Below are 22015 nucleotides of genomic sequence, written 5' to 3'. Positions count from 1 at the left end.
GGCAGGCAGGGAAGGCAGGCAGGGAAGGCAGGCAGGGAAGGCAGGCAGGGAAGGCAGGCAGGGAAGGCAGGCAGTTCATTTCATTTTCCTCCCTTACCCATGGTCTGGACTAACTCTGTCACCTCAGTCTCCTGCTCTCCTCAGCCCCATATGCTCTCAAGACAGATTAAAACTATGCCAACAAATTCTCATCCCACCTCAGAAATCCTGAGCTGGATCCCTCAGGGATGATCAGTGCAGCCCCTGGCCCTGCCCAGACCCCCCAACAAGCCCACCCTGAGCATCCCTGAGAGCGCTGTCCAAACGCTCCTGGAGCTCTGGCAGCCTTGGGGCCGGGCCCATTCCCTGGGGAGCCTGGGCAGTGCCAGCAGCCTCGGGGAAAAGTGCCTCTTCCTAGTAACTAAAATCATAAACATACCATGTAAAAATAAGCAATATTTTTATTACAGTGACCCCAGTTATAATATTTACTCCTTAATTTTCTGATCTCCCATCAGCAACAAAACAGAACTGTGAGATAAATGTTAAAGATGACAGATCAGGCATTTTATCACAGGTGAGTCCATGGTCTCCCTCACCTGGGTGGTCTTGAGGACAGGGTGTCCCACTTCATGTCTGTAGTATCCAACACCATTTATGGTCATATTGACAATTAACTTCCCTGTCACTGGTTTTCCAAATGTGTATCTGAAATGGAAAGAAGATGATTAATAACCTCCAGCTGGTTTCTGTTCTTCTGGTTACATGAAGACAATTACCACATTACCTGCACATCTAGAAAACAGTACCACAGGAATTTCTCCAGATTTTTTTTAAATCATGTTTTTGAAGGCTCTTACATCAGAAAGCTTCTGATGATGATTAGAAATCATCTGAAAAGTCTGCAGCAGGTGGGATCCATGCTCCAGTGACTGCTCAACAACCCACAGCAATAAAACTTGTTTTGGGACACGTTCCTACCTGGCATGGACAGTTCCTTTTTCACACAGTGAAAGGTCACGAATGTAGCGAGGAGGGTCAATCAGCAACTCAAACTTTGGCAACACTACAATGAGAAGAAATAGAGCAGGATCTTTTCAAGCAGATCTCATTGCCCAGGTTAGAGCAGAAGTCCTCACAACTCTGACAGGACCCTGGTTCTGATTTATCAGGGTAACACCCAGTAGAGGGTCAACCAACAACAGCAGCAAACCAAAACCACCTTGGCAAGGTGACCTTAGCAAAGCTCCCAGTTTGCAGTGTCTGCACCCCTGAAATACATGGCCCTAAAGAATTTTTCCTGGTGGCATTTTAAATGCACTGTTTCAGGGGTTTCATCTCAAGTGAAAGCATTTCAGTGTTCTGTTCTTCCAAATGCAGCTGGGTTAGGGTCAACTCACCGTATTTCTGCACCTCAAAGGATTTGTTGTAAGTGTGCCCCTGCATCTCAGCAAAGATGAGCCATTCCCCAAACACTGGCTGATCAGACAGAGGAAAAGTCATATTGACAATGCCTGAAAAAGGAGAAAACACTCTGAACTCTGTCACTCTCCAGCCCTTGCCAAGCCTTACTGAACACGACTCAGTGGAAGCAGAAGCAAAGGCAAATCACAGTACACAGAGAGAAAAATAAATAATCTGGAACTTACCACAACAAAATGGCTTCAAGTTATTCCATTCTATCATCCGAGACCCCCGAGGATCCTGCAGGGTGGTTCAGGGATGAGAAACATGGCAGTGAAAATGAGTATCACTCACACATCAGTTTGCAACAAAGAACTTCCTTTTGTAACATACACACCTCACTGACAGCTCAAACGTAACCAATACCTGACCAAAATGTTCCAAAAATACCTTACCAGGGGTATTTGCTTTCAGGAATTATTTAAGAGCTCTGATCCTGTAAGCAATGCACACAAGTCAATGCTGTTATGCAGATTTTCCCTCTGCCTTAAGACACCAGTCCTGGGTGGGGTGAAGTGACCTCTGAAGACCCTTTATTCCTAAAGGGAGCTGTACAACCAGTAAATCAAATTTTAGATGATAAACTCAGATTAAATGAATCCTGCTGGTTTTGTCAACAGTAAATCTTCAACAAGAGTGAATCCTCCTGCTTTCTGACAGGTAAACATGTGGTTTAAAAAAATAAAAGAAAAAATAAGACTAAACACAGAAGGAATCTCTATTCACCTCATAAGGAGGGAGACAGGAGAAGCCTTTCCTTTCAATGAATTTCTACTGTCCACTATCTCTGTTTGGGTGCAGAATGAGGGTGGCCCTGCTCTGTCAGCCCAGCACATGAAGGACAGGAGTGGGAGGGCTTTGAAAAGAAGAGAGAAGGAGTGGGGCTGTCACAGTTACAAATCCCAGTGAATCAAGCCAATCCTTCTCAGGCTGAAAAATGGGAATGTATCTCTGAAAGTGACGTAGAAAACAAGGATATTTGCTGTGGTAGCAAAAAAAAACAAGGCATAGAGATCAGATAATGACACAGGGATAGAGAATTGCATAGGTTAGGGGTGGGAATGGCCATAATGGACAGGAAAAGCACAAATTTGTTCCTTTAAAGGCTGCACAAACCTTGTACCTCTACAGGACATCTGTACTGGATGGGCACACAGATACTCACCACCACATAAGCTTCAATCTGAAAGAAAAAAGGAAAATAAAAGGCTTTATGAAACAACTTTTCTGCTTTTTGTGATAAAGTGATGAGTCAACATAAACAAGGTGTGAGACCCAAAGTGACAGAGTTTGAACATCTCTTCTTTGCAAAGAGTAGCCTGAGAGACACACTTTTAATTCAGACACCTAACTGGAAAAGTGATAATTTACATATCTGTGCACTACCTAAATAAGGTGCAAGTCTCTGAAAAATTCTTATCTCTGCTCTGGCAGAGCTGCCTCCTATTTGCCAGCACTCCAAAAGTTTGTATTCTCCTCCAATAGGAACGTGACCAAGTGAAAAAAGCTAAATTACAAATAAAACAAGCTATCACAAGCTATGCCTAAATAGGTTAAAAATTCTGTTTCTGTAAGAGCACATTTGAATAAAATGCAGGAACCAAGTATTCTATCACATTGCACAGTGTGAAAGAAAACTGTTTTTCTTACCCTGTCGTTGACTGGCCTCAGGTCAGAAGTCACCATAAAGAGGTTTATCAACACTAAAAAAAGGAATAGAGGGAATTCATCAGTCACCAGAGCTGAGACTGAACAGCCCTAGCATCTGGCAAATTGTCCAAGGTGATTTTACCTTTCTGCTTGGGTTTGTAGACAGGTTTGTCAGTCTGGATGAACACTGAGGAGCCCTTGCTGTCGATGGTGACTGTGGTGTAGTTGTGGAAAATGTAACCTTCCTCTGCCAGGTGCCTGTTGCCCCAAACCTTCAGGTGTGCTTGTCCACGAAGCCCTGAAGGCACCTAAAAAACACACCAGGAGGTGAGGAACACACAGAAAAGCCTTTGAGATTTTGGGGAATGTCACTGACACTGAAATGAGCAAGAAGAGGCACCTGCTGCTTTTTGATGTAAATCTGTGTTAGTAGTGAAAAGAAAATTAAGGATATACTTGATTTTCTACAATATATAAACTTCAAAGGAGGTAAATTCATGCTGAAAACATGGCAGGAAACTTTCTTCTGCTCTTTATCACTCAAGCAAAGTGATGGTTGATCCATGATCTACATATGCAGCTTCCAGTAGAGAAGGTGTGGGGAAATCAACCCACAGCTCTGCCAGCAGAGGGGAAAACCCCAGTGACAACACGAAAAACTCCCCAAAACAAAAAAGGGCATGCATGTGTATGTTCAACCAGTTGCTCAGAGAAATAATTACTTTAAAACTACTTCAGATTAAAAGTGACAAAATAAAAAATCTGGTACCATTCCAGATGCAGATCACAATTGAATATTTTGTTCCACCACCCCCCTTCAACATCCCAAAGATGACAAGCCCAAATTAAGTCCTAAGTTAAGAAACAAAACACTTTTAAGGGCTTGTTCTTTTAGTCCAGCTCCATTTTGCCAACATTTGAACTCATAACCCCCACAGAATTCTGCACTGCCATTCTTATAAAATAACCCAAACACAGAAATTTATGTGGAGCCACGAGCCACTGATTTTCTTTAGAGGTGTAAGGACCTGGCAGGTGAGGTGTGATGGGTTGAGCTTTTTTGTTTTCACTCTCCATTTTTCCTCTGGAAGGCTGTACCCTCCTCAGTGTGTGCCCCAGAAAGTTACATTTATTTGTGCCAGAGAGCAATGCTTGATATGGCTGAGGGAAAGTCCCTTATATGTTCACCAAAAACATCTTAAAATAATTTACACTCACCTTCAGCTTAATTGTTCCTTTATCTAAAATATGAGAGAGAGAGCAAGAGTTATTCTCAAGGTAAGGCATTAAGATTTTAGATAATTGCAGCTGAGTGAAGGAAGACCCCACACCACAGAGCTGCTCCCTGAAGTGTCCCTTTGTTATCATTTCACCTGAAGTAATTTTCCTGCACTTTGTAAAACAGACTGCAGGGTAAGTCAGACCCAGCAGAGTTCTTAAAAAAAAACCTGGTCCACATTTATTTACAATGTTTGCCCAAGGTAAACTGCAAAGTGCTCTGTGACTGGAGAGCACCCCCAAGGCTGAGGCTCCAGCACAGCCTGTGCCTACACAAGTGTTTTGATGTAAAAAGGACCTGGCCTCTTTTGGGACTTCAACAATTCTCAAAACAAACACTCATGGGATCTGTTTGGGTTGCTGGATACAGCCATACCTAGGAGTTCTCTTGAGCATTTGCTGTCCACATGTGTCAGCATCACTCCCTTTGAATTGCTTTGCAATTGTCAGCCACTTTCAAAGACATCAAGGGGAGGACACAACCAGAGACAATCTGTTCCAAGAAATGGAATGGCTTTCATAGAACTCCCAGTTTTAACAGAAGGGTTAAAACATGAGGGTTAAAGAGCCTGATTGCCTTAACCATGCTACATCTTCCACCACTACTGACAGGGGTACAACAGGGCTGCTGGACCTCACTTTCACCAGTATAAATTCACTCAGTGCTAAGTTGGATATTATCAAATCACATTGATTTTACTCACAGGACAGAGATATCTGGCCTGGATTTTAAAGACTTATCCAACTAGACAAACATTACCACCTCTCTCAGCAGCACCCAGTCCTGAAGATGGGGAGATTGTGTTCCCAGCACTTATTTTGGAGAGAAGAAATTGATGATGATGATGATGATGATGTAGATTTTACATTTTTCTTTAAAATAAACTTCTTATTCCTTATATAGCCCCCCACTGATAAATATTTAGGCATCAAAAGGAGGTATAATGAATATAAAACTCTAGAGTATCAGTTATACTGGGTCTCTGTATGTCTTGGTGTTCCAGTTATCAGCCTGACGTGTTTGAGATCACACACTGCAAAACCACATCGGCACAAACAGCTGAGAAGGTGCAGCAGTAGCAAATCAATTAGCTTGATTCCATTTTCACCTAAAGCAATTCTTCAGGAGGTATCAACGTGCTCCCACAGCACCCCAACTGATAAATCAGCTCTCAAGTTCAGAACTCCAGGAGCTCACCCAGGACTGTTCCGTGGCCCCGTGACACCGTCTCTCCTTTGACCACCAGCTGGATCTGCACTGTGGTCTCCTTGACAGAGTTGAAGATGGTCACACTTATGGCTTCCTCCACCCCAGAGCGAAAAACAGAAGGTGCTGCAATCAAATAACCCCTGAGGAGCACAATTGGGAGTGGTCAGTCAAGACACAGCCACAAGAGTGTTACCTGCATTTGTGAGACACCTTTTGTGCAGCAAAAGAACAAATACTCTGTGATACATTTGCCCCTGTAGGGTCACATTTGTTGTCACCAGCAGTCTAAGCCTGTATCTAATATGTATAAATGAACAAATAGAGCTTAAGTGGCTACAAATAGCTTATAAATCCTTAGGATTTAAATAAAACCAGTAATATGTCAATGTTTATTGCATCTATAATAATAAATACATTCATTTATCTATTACATGTAACAAACTAAACCAGCTAATCATAAAAGAGCTAAAGTTCATGAAGGAATAAGGAGGTACCTGAACCTCTCGTAGAGCTTTGTAGCCAATGCTTTCTTTGAATCTACTTATGTATTTTTGACTCAATCATATGGCTCCATTTTCATAGCTCAGTTTTCATATAGGAGAAGTGAAGAGACTCAGAGCTGACTTTTGGAGCTTTCTCAATGTCAGACTCAGTGCACATAACACACCTGAACTTCCCATTTATACAGAAGCAGCCCAGAAACTGCAGCCACAAAACTGGGCTGGAATTCCCAGTTCTACTACCACATTCTTGTTGGAACAATTAGATCCTGCAAGTTTACAAAAGGCATTATTTTAGGAGGCACACAGAGAGCTTTAAAGCCACCCAAAACGACCTCCCATAGATGCTGCAATGCGAGAGTTTCTGAATGGAATCTGCACCACTCCTCTGTGAATGGCACCGTGCCATGAACTTGTCAGCTAAAAGCATTGCAGGCTCTGAGCTCTTTGATGCACTGGGCTGGAAGCAACACATTTATATTCTCTTCATGACACACCTTTCTGGGGTTTTTTTTCCCTACCCAAAAGGATTTTTTTTTAACACGAGGCAATTCCTCAGATGCCTTTTCAAGCCAAATTTCTCAGCCCATGCCTTTCTACAGTCCCATGAGCCAGGGTGTTTTAGCTCATGATTAATTATCACTTTGGGATGAGGATGATGGTGTTTTACAGCCCCCAAGTAATCTTTTATCAAATTCCAAGCCCATGTTCCTCTCTCAGCAGGCCTCATTGCCATGGAGATCCCATTACCCCCAAAGGAAGTTCAGAACTCTGTGGCATTTGAGTTAAATTGCAAGGGGTACTTGCAGATCCCAAACCTTATGGCTGCCAGGTTTGAAAATTCATCAGAATGGTAATAAATAACAATAAAAAGTTACTACTGAGCCTGCAAATCCTTGCTAAGAGAGATAGCTGATTTAGCTGCAGAGGGAGAAAGAGTACCAGCTGCATTCAGGATGAAATGATCAGATTTAAACTGTCATAAGCCCAGCATTGCAGTGCCATATGTGAAGCACATGTACTCACATTGTTCTGATTTGCTGAAACTCTTTCTGAAGTATCAGTCCCTTGATAACAACTATCTAAATCACTCAATAAGTGGCATTCGAAAATTAAATGTTTAACTGGGCAAACAAAGAGTTAACTTGACAGGGACCGGACAGATCCTTTAAGCACATTTAACTAACAGCTCTGTCAGGTTACACCAAAACTTGGCAGGACGTGAAATATTTTCTAGTAAGCAAGTGAGAATAAGTTCTCCATGGCACTCAGTTAATACAGCTATTCACGATGCTGATGGGTTATAATTAGCCAGGGATAAAGAACAAAGCAAACCTTAATCAAAATTAGCCTAAACATACTGGAAAAGAGCTGCGGATTCGAGTTCTAAAAGTCAGAGAACTTTCCCCGCACTTTCTCCCAGGCCGGTGTTCCCCACAAGAAAAAAAAAATCTTCACACGCTGCTCAGGAGCGCCCAACGCTACCTTCAACCACCCCCAGCACGCAGCAGCCGGATTCCTTACATAATTGCTGGCAGATAAAAGCTCCGAGCAGCTGGAGGCAGGTATCGCACGGGAGCTTTCTCCTCTGCTCCCCCTTTCCCCGCACTTCGCCACCGGCGGGGACGGGTGGGGAGCGCCGCGCTCCATCCGCGCCCCCTCCGGGCTTTGTTCCGCGGCTGGTGAAGCCCCCCCGGAGCCGTGGCCGAGCAGAGCCGCTTCTCCCCCCGCCGCCCTGCCCAGGGATGCTGCCGCGGGTCCCCGGGCTGGCCCCGGTACTTACTGGCGCTGGCGGGGCTGGGCAGCGCTCAGGCTGCAGAGGGCGAGCAGCAGCAGCAGTGCCCGGGCGCGGCGGGGCTCGCAGCCGGCCATGGTGCCGGGGAGCCCGGGCCACGGCGCTGTGCGCGGGCAGCAGCTGCCTTTTGTTCCCGGCGAGCGCAGCCCGAGGCTCCGCCGCCCCGCGCCCGGGCTCGGCTCCCCGGTGCCTCTGGCCGCCGCCCCCGCCGCGTCCCCGCCCCCCGGCCGCCCCCTCCTGGCCCCGGTGCCCGCTCGGCTCCGGCCCCGGCTCTTTGTCTGCGGCTCCCCGCCCGCTCCTGACAGCGCGCACCGGGGAGGGGACAAGGGCAGGGGGCCGCGCCCCGCCCGGCCCCAGGTGCGCTGAGCCCGGCCCCGCCGGCTCCTCACCTCCGCCCGGCTCTGCTCGCCTTCCCCAGCGCTGCCGAGCCCCAACAGACCCGGGAGAGCCGCTCGAGCTCCTCGCCTTCCTCCTGAGCCCCACAGGTGGGAGAGCTGCGAAAGCCAAGGTCCCATGGAGCAGGAGCGGGGCACGGCATACCCAGCGCGGACCAGTCCCGGTAACCGAGCCTCTGTGCGCTCAGGAACTCCAAGGAGTGCTGCCCGGGAACTGCTTTCCAACCCAAAGGCCAGTGCCAGCACTGATGCTCCTCCATCCTCCTCGCTCCCTTGGCCCTCATCTGTCCCGCTCCATCCCTCTGTCCCACGGTTCCAGGGGCTTGGGACAGGAGAGGGAGCTCTCACTGCACCAGCCCGAGGAAGAGCTGCAGCCCAAGAGCAGAGCTCACACAAACCGGGAAAAGCAAAGCCAAGGCGACAGCAGAGAGCCGAGGTGACAGAACAAGTGCCATCTCCCACAGCGTAGAGATATCAAGGAATGATTCCTCTGATCCCTGCTGGAGAAAACCCGGGCACACCAGGATCCCAGATGTGCTTCAGAGGGGAATTCTTGCCCCAGCAATAAATGAAAACCCTCAATGTAGGTAGTTGGAATCATATTTTCCCCAACACACCTGGCTTACTCACATAAATAGTGCTTAGATTTTTATCTTGTGTGAAACTGACACTCATTTTGATGTCTTCTCTTAAAAATAAAGTCATTCACTCAGTAGCTTTTTGATAAATTAAGATTATCTTTAACAATGGATAACACTGTGAGATGTGGCTGTATTTTCCTGCTTAAACCTATCCTAAACCAGCACTGTCTCATTTTTGTGGAGAGGCAGAACAAACCTAGAAAAAGAACAAATACTTTTCAATGAATTAGACAACATGAGATTCTAGAAGGACAGGGGTCACTTCCCAAGGAAATGATGAGCTAGGAACTATGAGAATGAACTTATTAGAAAGTACATTAAAGTGGAATGCTTTCAGTTTTGTTTGCTTATTTGGGGTTTTCTTTGAGACAAACTGAAACAGGCAAAGAGAAAAATCTCATAACTCCAAATTGTTTTGCAGTTTCTTCCTATTCTCAGCTACAAACACAGAGCCCTGCCTTTCCCTGTCTGCAGAGCAGCCCTTCTGACCCAGCCTCTCCTCAGGGTGACACTTCAGGGAACCTTGGGATCCTTTAATTAAAGATTAAAGGAGGCAAAATGAAAATGAAGCACCTTCGCTGTCCCCATGGCATGGCAGAGATCAGGTGTGTTTGGGCTGAAGCTGCATCATTATTAAAAATATTAATTCATTAATTACCTTTCCACTCAATCTGTAGCTTTCTAGAGCAAACCACAAATGGTTCATTACAGACTTGTACATGGGAGCTATGGGGAATGTACCAAAAAACCACAAAATGCCACTAAACACCCATCCTGTCAACCACAGGAAAAAGCTTTGGAAAAGCTCTGGGTAAGGGCTTTGAACAAGCAACAGGATTCAGCAATGCATTGATGAATGCAGCAAAGTGCTGTTCTAAAATGGAGCTCCATCATTTTCAGAATAAGACACAAATGTGTATTTCTACATCTCAAAAAGCACAGATAGAAATCACCCTTATGTGGAGTACAGCCTTTTTGAACAGCTCACTCTTTTCAAGGAGAGATTTCTCCTAAACTGAAGATTTTCCATTTGATATTTACGGACTGCAAGAAATCTCAGGCAATCACAGCCTCTGAAGGCTGCAAACCATCTTCTAATTATGAAGGTATGTGCAATCCTGTAAATAAGGCTGGAATCAACTTAGTCAGGAAAAAAAAAAAAGGAGGCTTTAGATATAATTTCAAACTATTTACTTACTGAAATGGAATTTTCTGTGCTTGCCAAAATGAATCCCATTCAGTGTGATGCAACAGGTGTTGGAATTCCAGCAGCCGCCTGCAACCCACATCTGGTAATGGTTAGGAGTTAAAAGGAAGTTCTGTAAGAACTGCTCATGTATAAAAACTATTCATCAGTCAGATCTATGGGCCATATTCACCCACCCGCTTGCACTGTGCATAGTTCAGATTTTTATTTTGTTTACAGAAAACGTAATTCTGCTCCTCATAAAGTCTTAGGAATTTCAGGCACTTGAGAGCATCTGGGGGATTGATGCTGGCCATGCTGGTGGCAGAAAGGTGAGAGAGGGACAGGGGTTTAGAGAACAAGGTGTGAATACATCTGTATTGGTTCTGACCAGATCTAATTCACATCCTGATCACTTCTATGGCCTCATCATCACTCTGCAGGAGAAGGAATCCTCCCCCATGTCCCAAACACCTCATCAAAAACTGTGCAGTGTGAAAATTATCAGACAGGGATTTGTCAAGCAAAAAATAATAATTCTCAAGTACTGCTACTCTCAGCTGGGAATCCTCCTGCTTTTTCCCCCCATCTCAATCACCAGATTGAAATCAGTAAGACAACTCCCAGGAAACAAGTGGTAGGACCATGCCATCAATAATTAGCCCTTGCTAACTGCCTCAGCATGAGTGGTGTCACTAACTTGTCACTCAGATGATCAGATCCAAAGGTATAAAAGGTAATTCTCGCTTTTTAAAAGATTTTAATATGTATAAACTGTCCACATAAAAGATACTGTACTAAACCCAAGGCTATTAATCACTGAGTTTTCTGTTAAGTCCTGTACACACTAGATTTCAGTAGGTGGGTGAATAAAAGTCATCAATTTCCAGAATAATTTCTCCCCCTTTCCCAATGGAAAAACATTAATTTCAGTCATTACACACCACCAGACAAGAACAAGGCCTTAGTTAATTTTTACAGCATTATATTCATGGTAAAAATGCCACACCTATTCTTTAACTCTGAGTTTTGTTCTCTCTTCATGTTTCTGTGACAGCCAAATAGAGATAGCAAAAGCAGAAACTGATAACTGCAAAATAAGTGTGCCAGGCTTTGCCTCACACCTGCACCTCACCAGCACTGAGGAAAATGGTTTAACAGAAACTACACCAGTCCAGACAGTGGCAGAAGCCAGACTGATCCTGCTCCCCAGGAATACAAACATCTCTAGAAGAAATTATAAGGAAAGGATAATTAAAGAGCACTTTTCAACTAAGACTGTAATCTAAGTAGCATGTAACAGGATAATGATATTGAGAATATAATTATTAAATAATTCTGTCAAAAATGGTTATTATTCATCTATAGAACAGGAGAGTCTGATCTTTCACAGTAATATAACATTTTAATTCCTGACAAAGTGACTGAAATAGTAGTAGGAAAGCATTCAAATGGAGGATTTAGAATGATTTAGAAGGAAGAGCACTGTGCTTATCAGAAGGGGCTGACATTCAGATGTTCAGTCAGAAATAATTTCCCAATTCTCTTCTCAGCTCCTACATGTCTGGTGAAATACAACTTGTGCATAGTCTGACTGAACAGTAGAGCCACCTCCCATATGTAAGAGATATTAAACAAAGGATTAAGTTTTTATATCCTACAGGCCATCTCTAAAAATACATTGTCTATATAAACTAAAAAATTAGTTATATCTGAAAGGGCAACCATAACATAGAAAATTAAAGATCTGGAATTAGCAGGAAACTCAGTTTTTGCATATACATTATCATAGAAATATTTTAAAAGAAACTGATCAGAAGCATTTGAGCCCACTCTGCAAACCTCGTGTTTGCTGTGCAGACCACACACAAATGCAGCGGAAGAAACAACCTAAAATAATTTCTGTGAGTTGAACAGGAATGCTCACATAATCACTGGAAATGCTCTTAATTGGTGTGGCTCAGTGGTGCATTTCAGAGCTGTTAGATCTTCTGCTGCTCTGGAACTCTTTTCATGTCCTGGCAATCCCAGCCCAACCAGCAGTTTGTTTATCATATTCAGTATGAATTTCCGGATCTCCAACAAAGTGGTATTTACTCCGAGGCAGGGAAGACTGCAGTAATCCAATAAGTTCTCATTAGCCTAAAATGCAGAAACATCTGCTGGGGTCATGAGCTGCTTTGCTGGCTGTTGATGAGCACAGGCTCAGCTCCGTTTGCAGCTCGTGTGAACAAAGAGTTGGGGGTTTGGGGTGTGGGGAGGGGACAAACGAACCTCGATGATTTCCAGAGCTGCAGCTCCACCCCAGAGCACCCCGGGCAGGATGCATCTTGCCTCACCTTGACCCCGGAGCCTCCACTGCAGGGAACACAGGAATTACAGCAAAAAATGCCTTGACTCAGCCCTCCTGAGCTGGTCAGGGTCTGACACTGAGGAGAATGTGGGCACAGCTCCCCCAGACACACCAGCACCCAGGCAGGGCAAGCTGCAGGGCAAACCCAGTCTAAAAGCTTTGCCAATCTCTTCTTAAAACAACCAAGACTTTTGCAAGGGACAAATACTTCTATTTCTGGGCTCGCCCTTCCTTCCAGGCTCTCACCCACCTGCTCAATTCACAACTGCTTTCAGTTTTTGGATGAAGGGAAAAAAAAATCCCTTCCCCCCAGAAAAGCAGCTTAACACACATGAATGTTAACAACTGGTCAAGAAGAACTTCTGGCCTAAAAGATGAATAAATTGGTAGTAAGTACTGCACAAGTTCAGACAAAACAAAACTAAATCCACATTGATACAAGTTACAGCAGGGAGAACATTAATTCCACAGGGGAAAAAAAGACACATAACCTGAATAAAAAGAGCCCTTAATTTGTTTAGGATTCCAACCGATTTAGGGCATGTGACATCGTCAGAAAATAAGTGGAAATTACAAAATAAGTGGTGTCACATCTGTTTAGCTCCTGCTCCAGTGATTCTGCAGTTCTTTGTTGTTGTTTGTACAGTGTTAAATGACAGCAGCCAATTCTGTGGCTATTTCAAGGTGGAGAAGCCTAAAACACTTCTGCAAAGAGCCAAAACAGGAGCACTTAGAAAGAACATCCGTGAAAATCAAGAAGAAAATATCTCAGATCAAACTAGTTTAAAACCCTTTCCTGGAGACCCTGAGCTGCTTTAGCTAACACTTGTTGTACCATTTGTACAAAGAATTACACAAGTGTTCAGTTTAAAGAATGACCAGAATGCTGAAATTAATGCCTCTGATTCTTCTGAAACAATGAGTGCACATCCCCGGGCACAGAATTGTTCTGTAGCAGCAGTTTGGCTTCAGCCCCAGGACTCCTCTTTGCCTCGTGGGAGGATAAGGAGTGCAGCGAGTGCCGCCTGCAGCAGCAGGGCTGAACTACTGCCCCCGCAAGATTTACAGCCTTTAATTGTGCTCACAGCAAGCGCCTCCCCGGAGGGAGAACCAGCAGCATTCCACTGCTTTTCAGAGGGAAAATCTGCATTGCTGGCTGTTGCTTGAGTAACGTTTGGGTGTAGGTATATACATCCAACAGTATCTCAAGGGCAGAAAGTCACTTGATGGAAAAGGATGGGCTTAATTTAGAATTATTTCTTAAAAGGAGGATACTTTTCAGGCCATCAGTGAGGTGTACCATTAAGGAATCCTAGGAAAGACAATGTGATATGCCTGTGCAGAGACATTATTATCAATATAATATACACTACAATATTGACTTCAATCTCATCCCTCCCCTCTCATATTTAAGATAAGCCTTCCCAACTTTCAGTCTCAGAATTGACACACTGATCATATAGAGGTTGAAGGTGTGAGGACACACAGTTCAGCAATTATCCAAGCCACTTTCATCATATTGGAACCTTTCTACTCATCTCCATCCACCAAAACTAACCAGCCCACACATTTCCAGCCAGCTGACTTTGCTGAGCAAAGTTCTCCATCCAGTGGCCAAATTCATGGATGCAGCCCATGCTCCTGCCCCAGAGCTTGATCCAGCACACTGCTGATGTGTTGGATTGTAGCCACAGCTGAACTACCAGGTGCAGATCGTGTGAGGAAAAAGAAAGAACAGATATCCTGAAACTACACAGGGTCACAGAGAAGTTGCTGCTAAAAAAATGACACTGGCATTGCATGCGAGGAGGGTGTGAAGTTTGTTTCATGGGTGTGGCACATCTGCTGATCCAGTTACTTTTTTTTTTACTCCTAATTTTTACTAAAAGGAGACAAGAATCTAGATAGACCTTTAGCAGTGCCAGGACAAAAGCCTTAACAGCACCTGAAGGAGTGCAAGAATAATACTCCAGGTATCTAAGGACTAGGCCAAAAAGCCTTATAGACACAGCTTAAGATAGAAATGTGAAAAACCATCACAGAACAAGGTTCCACAGGTTAAAAAATACAGGTAACAGCACATCTTCCAGAAAAAAAATGCATTCCATGTGAAAAAAAGGAAAGAATGTTGAAGAACCATGCCAGATGTGGCTTGTATGTTCCTAGCACAGAACATGAACTCTGCAAACAGGTTTGTGGTTTCTTTCCCCATTTCCAATCCTTTGGCCCCAGGACTTGGGGTGCTCATGGCTGACCACTGGGACCACTTGGTGTGTACAAGGCCATCACTGGACTGTGCAGTAGTAGCCCCAAGTAAGGCCAGATGGAAACAAAAGCTGCTGTAGGAGATCAGTGAACATATTGAAACTTCAAGGCTACTGCTAGAGCAGTGGAAAATAGTCTTTACTATTAAAAAGAAAAAAATCCTTAAAGAGGAGTCAGGTTTATACAAAAGCATTTGTGATTTCAATAATTTATTTACAAGGCAATTAGGCAACCAGTTACCAAAACTTCTCACTTGTTAAAAGTGACCAGGCTCCTTCCAAGCAAGTGCTTTGTACCCACCCAGCACATCCAGAAATACGGGACAAATCAGAGTTCCTGCGGAAGTTGTTCAGTGAGCAATCAACACTCAGGCTGTAGATTACCACAGGTCAGATTTGCCAGGAATAGCACTTTTTATCACTTCTCTTTCAGTACTGTCAAGGCAGAAAGGGGTGGAAAACCTGTCACAGAAATCCCCATTAAAAGCGAGCGGCGATGCCTCCTTGTGGGACAGCCTGCAAAACAACTCTCCAATTCCTCTATCAGTGAGCACCCCTGCTGCTGGCTTCACTGAAAAACTGGGCAAGTTGTAAGTCCATACAAGAAGTAAAAGAATAAAAAGTCTTCTGGCTTTGAGTTAGTACCTACCCAGTAGTAAAACAATACAGAAACTCAGCTGAAATACCAGCGTTTCACAACATCTACTCCATGATTCTCTTCACACACATATTGGTTATGCAGAGAAACTTCTTTACTGGCTTCAAACGACAGGTTCTGCACATCTGTGAAGCTCCTGGAACACATCAAAATATATCAGTGTCTCTGAAGGACAATAACTCTGCTTTAGCCCAAAGACTATATACATGGACATCTTTCTCCTACTATGGCCCCACCAGAAGAAAACAAACATAAAATGTGAATTTTCTTCTCAAAATCAGTAACTGGGAGGACAGATGGGGCAGTTTGCAGGACGGGGAGATGAGTGGCTTAACAGTCTATTAATCTTCAAAGATTCTAATGTCTTCTGCAGCAATGAAGGAAGGGAAGGACATTAGTCATGCTTTATCTCTTCCTCATCCTCCCAGTGATGCTTTGTATTTGTTGCCACAATAGTTGAGGAGAAAACCCTCCTCTGTGGTCCTTGTGCCTTCTCAAGGATGACACATTTGCAGGGTTGTTATTTAAGACAGTTTGCAGCTCACTTTTCTGTTTCCTGGGTTTCTCCACTCCTACATACCTAAACTAAAGTCTGTTCTTGCTCAGTGAAGCTGAAGTGGCAGAGAATAGCACACTCAATTGGTTCACCTGGAGTACAAACCCAACCCCAAACCCCAAACATCCTACTGTGACTGGAGGCAGGGCAGGGACAGAAATACAGATGACTGCTACAAAGAGAATTACACTTAGTGCTACCAAACCCTCAGTTAACCCTTCCTCCAGTCTGAGTACAGATTTTCCTCTGAATATGTTATCAACAAGTCTTTCCACCAACTAGTTGTGATTACCTTTGAAGCCCTTCACTCAGCTCCCGAGACACTACTTTAAGTTCTTTCAGTGCATTCAGTGCTTTTGCACTATCCCCTGAGTGGTTTGGCATAACGTCTGTCAGAAGCTCCTGTGTGATCATTAACTGCTTTCTCAGTTCATCTGGAAGATGAGAAGTTAAATGTATTAAAAATGAGAGTGGCACCAGTTAACACAAGATATTAACAGCTGGAGTAACCCAGAGAGAGGTGAACTAGATGACAAAAAAAGATTGTTCAGCTTTCACAAAAACACCATGAAACTGTGAAAGCCAAATTATTTTCCACTGTTGTGACTAGCACCAGAAACAGGCTATTAAAATTGCTCATCAAGCTCTCCTTTAGAGTATGTCAAAGATTTTTAAGATAAATGCAAGAGAAAAAACAAATTTTAGACACCCAAAATTCCCTGGCCAGTTTCATGTATTGCTGTTGGCAGGTATCCCCTCCATGAAATTTATTCAGTTATTTCCTTCAACATTCACAAACAAAAAAAAAGAAATGGACCTGTTCCTTTCTAGTCTTCTTACAAGAATTCTAAGTTCTTCAATAAACGTTTTGCATTTATCTTAAAGTGCAAGATTACTGTAAATGATTTAGAAATCTTGTTTGTTGTAGACCAGCAGTTTAAAAATGTAACCTTTTCTCCAGACTTCAATACCAAATGTATGTACTGATTTATTAAATATTCTCTGATTCAAGACAGCACAAAATAGCATTTAAGTTCCAGTTCTGCAAGAAACTTGAGCAAGTCTGCCCAGGTGATTCAGTCCCTCAAACACAGAAAGATCACAGCATTCCTACAACTTGTTTACACAGCAGGAAAAAGAAAGGGGGAGAAATGCCATGAATACAGTTTGAATATATAGAAACCTACTTAAAAAGGTGTATATGAAGACTGAACTAACTTTAAAAGTTAATTTCTTCCCTGCTGCAAGATAAAAAACTGTAGTTAAGTGGTTAAACAGAAGTAAGAATTACACACAGCACAATGTGTGATTATTGCTGCAGCCCAGTGTCCACACAGGCTCTAGGAGCACATGAAGTTCCTCCAGTGGCCACAGGCAGATGCAGCACTAACTATGTGAGAAGCCTTTTTTAACAAAATCCCACTATAACTGAAAGCAAATTTGGCAAATCAAATTTTCATACCAAGGTAGGTTTGCTTATCTCCTTCTATGTGAATGTTCTTTATGGGTAATTCATGTCTTGTAGCATCCAGGGAAGCTGCAAAGCTTTTGTATTGCTCTTTAAACTGTTCACAGACAGCAACGAGGGGAGACAGCACTTCTATCTGAAAGAGACACACACTGAACAACACTCCTCCAAAAGCACATCTTCTGTAATTACACACCTGGCTCACTACAAAAAAATACTTTATGATAAAACCAAATGCCACTCTGAAATGCTTATTGTCAGAGGAATTCAAGAAGTCTGTGGTACAATAATCCTATCAAACTGTTTATTATGTTTTCCTCTACGTCCTCAGTACCAGTTCCTTTGTTTCTGTAGCTCAGAGATATTGGCAACATAGCCAGCAAAGGGTTTTATATCAGATCCTTTGACTGTAATTAACAAATGTGTTCTCCAACAGCCTTGCTCAATTTTAACAAAAACAATGTGTATTTGTTAAAAAAGCAAAGAGATTCAGTTTTGAAAATTCATTATTCAAACACTAATTATTCATTACAAACCTGTCTTCTTACAATTAGGCCAGAACTACTTGTGGCTAACACACACAAACAACAGAAGATGTTCACTTCTCTCTAAGGGGTGGCATCTCAGCTCCAACCATAACTGGAGCTGCCTAAGGGCAGGATGTTCACAAGGTTTTGGGTACTTTCACCTCCTGGGCATCACCCAGACCCTGTCCTGGCAGCCACTGCAATCCCTGCCCTTGACTCTTGCTTCTCCTCCCTGCCCCTGAGTTGTCCATGAGGAGCAACTCAACAGTGACAAAGGCACCTGCTCAGGTGCTGCAGGCCTCAACAGGAATGAGATATTTATTGCCTTTAGAATGCATAAAATTATACCCCTGCAGGCCACAGAAGCAGAGAAATCACCCCTGGATAAAGGACTACTTCATAAATGACTTTGTGTAACTATCAGAGAAATATTAATCCTACTAAAACCTACCTGTTTGTCTAATGTTTCATTGAGCTTCTCCTCTCTCTCCTCAAGCAGAATTTCACGTTTCAGCTCCCAGAGCTTCTCCTGTTGTCTCTGCTTTTCTTCACACAACATTAATAAATTTTTTTCAGCTTTTTCCTCCATCTTGGCAACCCTTTTTTCTGCCTATTACATCCAAAATGATTCACAATTAAAGCAATGCTACATCTGAGCAATTAACATATTCTGAATAAAGAAATGCAAGCCTCAGACTAGACCAGGAGACCTCACACAGTAAGCACAGACAATCAGAGTTAAAGACTCTCTCAAGACTCTTGCCCCACCTGTGCTTATTTTTGTAAAGGAAAATACACAAACTAACAGCACTGAGGGAAAAAAGTCACTGCCACAACCTTCAACTCCAGATAGACTCAAAAATTCTAGTCCCCCTAAAATGTTTTTTAAAGTTTTCCCTTTGAACGTTTTTCCATTTAAACTTCTGCATCCCCCTAATTCCTAAGAACCAGCACCAGCTTAATAAACTGGCACTGAATCCACTCTAAGAGTTTTCATAGCAAGTCTTATGGTTTTACAAATAATAAATATATAGAGTCACAAAAATCTAACTTTTACAGGTCAGGAAGTATTTAAGAAATTAAACAATTCCTCATTATCAAGTTCTGTCTGAAACACCATGCTTGACTAACTCTTACCTTGATTCTTAGGAAAGTTAAAAGTAGTGTCTCAGATTCCAGCTCTGCCATCAGATCACGAGAAGCAGTTTCCTTCAGAAAATAATATTCTACATCAAGTTTGGTATTTAAACAATTGTTTTTTCAGTGGTCAAATTAATTACCAAATTAATTACCAGTAGTTCAATTTGTGCCCGGAATCATCACTGCCAAGAGGCAACTCAATGAGAGAAGTTTGTTTTTTAAACACTCATGTTAAGTAAATGCATCTCTTTGTTCCACCACCTTTTATAACATTTTCAGCAGATTTTCATAATTCTGGTAGAGAATTAGAAGTTCTGGTGCTACACTGAATGAAATCCCCAAATAGAGCACTCTATATTAAACTGAATCAGTGTTAGTTCTCAGAACAAAAATGCCAGGAAATATTTAAAGATAATGTGATGTAATTAAAGAGAAAGGGCAGGAATGCAAGAAGAATCCACCTGAGGAGATGCAATAATTGGAACAGATTCTTTACCACAAGAAATGGAAGGAAAGCTCTGGTCAGTGTGCAGATATTTGATCAACACACCAAACACTGCCAGCAGTAGAACTGATTTCTGCAAGGAGGCTTTAGACCCTCCCAGGAGCTCAGCTGCAATTCAGATTAAACAGAAAATCTTAATTTCAACATAAATATCCTTTCCAATGTAAACAGTGAGACTCACCTCATCAGTCACTCTGCTTTTCTTTATCTCTGAATCTCCTTCTGAAGCAGATTCTGAACAAGAACTCTTCTTGGGGTCACTTTTATCTGCATCACAACAACAAAGTTAGTATGCTCTTCTGTCAAGGACTGTTGATAACGTGGGCATTTAGCTTTAAGGGACAAATAAATGTGGTCTACTTTTCAGAAGGTCTGACACCCACCCAAGGGCAAAGACTCAAGAGTACTTTATTCTTTAATTTTTCATTTTATTCTTTACTTTTTGACTTTAAATAAAACAGAGCACCCAAAAGATACTACAAATCAAGAAGTTAATTTAAACTCCAGAGGTCTTAGTACCTCTGCTTAAAATTCTTTTGTGAATATACAAGAATACAACAATTTCTTATCCCCAAGTTTCAGCACATATATTAAAATAATAATAAAAAAAACTACCAGAAATTGTGTACAATGGAAATTTACCATTAATAGCAGAAATATCAAGGTCTGGTAGCTTCATTTTTTCTTCATCTAATAAAGTGGACTGCAAGTCACCCTTCTCAAAACCACTCTGATTTAATGAGCTGTGGTCAACACCTGTAGAAAGAAGCTGTTATCAGACTAGAAGAATTAGAACCAAAAGAATTAGGTTCAGCAGAAGTTCACAATTCAAAGCTGTAGAGGCCCAGGGAAGCTGATCTGGTTGCATCTCTCCACTCACACCCCGCTATGACCTGAGAAATGCTCCTTAGGCCTTGGTCTAGAACTGCGCCTGGACAAGGCCCTTCTTGAGCTTATCAGAAACACTCTCTCTTCTCAGGAATGTCTAATGAGCATCTATTTTCTAATGAACAGTCTTAAAATCTTATTCTTCTTGAACCTCCAAAGAAAGTTACCAACTGGAATTGCAGCCAGAATGGAAAATGATTATGACTAAAGCTGACTCTCTAACAACCCCATAAAGTGAGAGCCTTTGAGGTTCCAATTCACAGAAAACAAGGGAATAATTTGTCTCAATAACTGGATATCTGCGGAGACAACCAAGGACTGTCAATAATACCAGACAGGAATCATTGGTAATAACAAAAAAAAATAAAAATGGACGGTTTTGCACATAGAGATTTTGGTTTAACAGAAAGATGAAATAAAAAAAAAACATAGAATAATGGTGAGGGCATAGGAAAAGAACCATACAAAACCTTGTGCAGAAGGCAGAAAAGACCAAATCATTCAATTCCAGAGGCAGGACCTGATTTGTCTTAATCTCACAAGTTTCTTGATTTCCTTTGCATACAAATAATAACTGACAGTGATGCAAGTAATACAAAATATCAATATCTTAGAGATGTTAAGAGTTTCATAGGCTGGAAATACAAAAGAATAGCTTTTAAACATTGGTAAAACCTACCAGCATTAGTTTTGTGTTTCTGAGAGAGATCTGATCTTGCTTTAGTTCTAGTAGGTGGCAGAGAAGTATTTGATGAAGAAGAATTTGACAAAGCATCCTGAAAAGAAAGAAAGAGCTAAGACAGAACATAGATAGCAATAAACAACTAAATCCCAGGGCACCTTGGTACTTTGGAAGTCACCCGAGGACAGTCCCAAGCTCCTACCAAGTAACACATCCCAACTCCCTCATAACCCCAGCAGAGGCGGTTTTCTCCCAGGTGTCGCTGCCACTTGTCGAAGCTGCCCCTCACACCTTTTCTGCCTTTCGCGGAGCGACGCCTGAACTCGGCAGTCTCGGCACTTTCTGTCTGTCTTTCTTATCGAAGTGAAGGTAGCGAGACTGCACGACTCTTCCTCCTGAAAGAGGAGAAAAGAGAGCTCAGCCGGGCCCAGTGCGGGACTTCCCGCCTCAGGTCGGATCCCCCCTCGGCCGGGCCGGGCCGGGCCGGGCTCCCGCCTCAGCTAGCGCGGGTCGGCCCTCACCCCACGCTACCTTTCCGCTTAGCTTTAGGCGTTTGTCCGCCCTCTGCGATATCGCCGCCCACGGAGGACATGGTGCCGAAGCAGCGGCGGGGGGCGAGGGGCCGGGCGGCGATCACTCCCCTCAGCCCCGAGCCGCCCCAGCCGCCATCGCGTTTGAATCACCGCGCATGCGCGCGCCGAGGCGGGAGCGGTGAGGGGTGGCAGCGCGCCCCCTGGCGGCGCGGAGGAATGAAAGGAGCCCGAGGCTGCGCTGCCTTTTAAATAAAATAATAAAGGAAGGTCTGGCAACTCCTGCGGTACGGCTGGCCCTAAAGGTGCTCCTGGCCTCAGGCCTTTTGTGGGAGGTAGCTTCAGC

The 22015-nt window shown here is 43.2% G+C and overlaps 2 protein-coding genes across 7 annotated transcripts in view; both read right to left on the bottom strand.

Annotated features, from left to right (window-relative positions):
- CPAMD8 (C3 and PZP like alpha-2-macroglobulin domain containing 8) overlaps nucleotides 1-10197 on the bottom strand; it is a 54957-nt gene extending 44760 nt beyond the window's left edge. For 2 of the 3 annotated variants that reach the window (XM_015651840.2, XM_015651841.2), the window contains exons 1-10: nucleotides 7865-8040; nucleotides 5570-5721; nucleotides 4312-4334; nucleotides 3236-3401; nucleotides 3094-3146; nucleotides 2609-2626; nucleotides 1629-1683; nucleotides 1380-1493; nucleotides 961-1045; nucleotides 579-687 (exon numbers count right to left, since the gene is read on the bottom strand). In XM_015651840.2, the coding sequence (XP_015507326.1) occupies nucleotides 579-687; nucleotides 961-1045; nucleotides 1380-1493; nucleotides 1629-1683; nucleotides 2609-2626; nucleotides 3094-3146; nucleotides 3236-3401; nucleotides 4312-4334; nucleotides 5570-5721; nucleotides 7865-7953 (864 nt within the window). In that variant the 5' untranslated portion in view covers nucleotides 7954-8040. Of the gene's footprint in view, nucleotides 1-578; nucleotides 688-960; nucleotides 1046-1379; nucleotides 1494-1628; nucleotides 1684-2608; nucleotides 2627-3093; nucleotides 3147-3235; nucleotides 3402-4311; nucleotides 4335-5569; nucleotides 5722-7864; nucleotides 8041-10110 lie in introns of those variants that run through there. The other variant, XM_015651842.3, reaches the window with a different exon arrangement.
- A 644-nt stretch (nucleotides 10198-10841) lies between these two features.
- Nucleotides 10842-21831, bottom strand: HAUS8 (HAUS augmin like complex subunit 8). 4 transcript variants are annotated; one of them, XR_001525191.2, is made up of 12 exons: nucleotides 21671-21831; nucleotides 21431-21534; nucleotides 21137-21233; nucleotides 20212-20325; nucleotides 19751-19836; nucleotides 19062-19133; nucleotides 18376-18534; nucleotides 17392-17533; nucleotides 16222-16363; nucleotides 15365-15509; nucleotides 12373-12456; nucleotides 10842-12240 (listed from the first exon to the last, which is right to left on the bottom strand). XR_001525191.2 is itself a non-coding variant. In XM_015651843.2 (10 exons), the coding sequence occupies exons 1-10, from the start codon at nucleotides 21729-21731 to the stop codon at nucleotides 15389-15391; spliced, it is 1098 nt and encodes a 365-aa protein (XP_015507329.1). In that variant the 5' UTR covers nucleotides 21732-21831; the 3' UTR covers nucleotides 14834-15388. The 4 variants fall into 4 exon arrangements, 2 of the variants coding, with proteins under 2 accessions (XP_015507329.1, XP_033376008.1); XR_002002486.1 differs by having other exon boundaries at nucleotides 10842-12211; XM_015651843.2 differs by lacking the exons at nucleotides 10842-12240; nucleotides 12373-12456 and having other exon boundaries at nucleotides 14834-15509.
- Between the last annotated feature and the right edge of the window lie 184 nt (nucleotides 21832-22015).

Source organism: Parus major, chromosome 28 (genome assembly GCF_001522545.3).
Source record: "Parus major isolate Abel chromosome 28, Parus_major1.1, whole genome shotgun sequence".
Lineage (NCBI taxonomy): Eukaryota > Metazoa > Chordata > Aves > Passeriformes > Paridae > Parus > Parus major.
This window is presented reverse-complemented; position numbering and strand designations above follow the sequence as displayed.

Coding starts and splice junctions, on each gene's coding strand:
- HAUS8 (XM_015651843.2), bottom strand. CDS start 21,731: ATGTCCTCCGTGGGCGGCGATATCGCAGAGGGCGGACAAACGCCTAAA. Junction 21,234..21,430: donor CTCCGCGAAAGGCAGAAAAG/GTGTGAGGGGCA, acceptor CTTTCTTTTCAG/GATGCTTTGTCAAATTCTTC. Junction 15,510..16,221: donor CTGAGTGAAGGGCTTCAAAG/GTAATCACAACT, acceptor GATGTGTTCCAG/GAGCTTCACAGATGTGCAGA.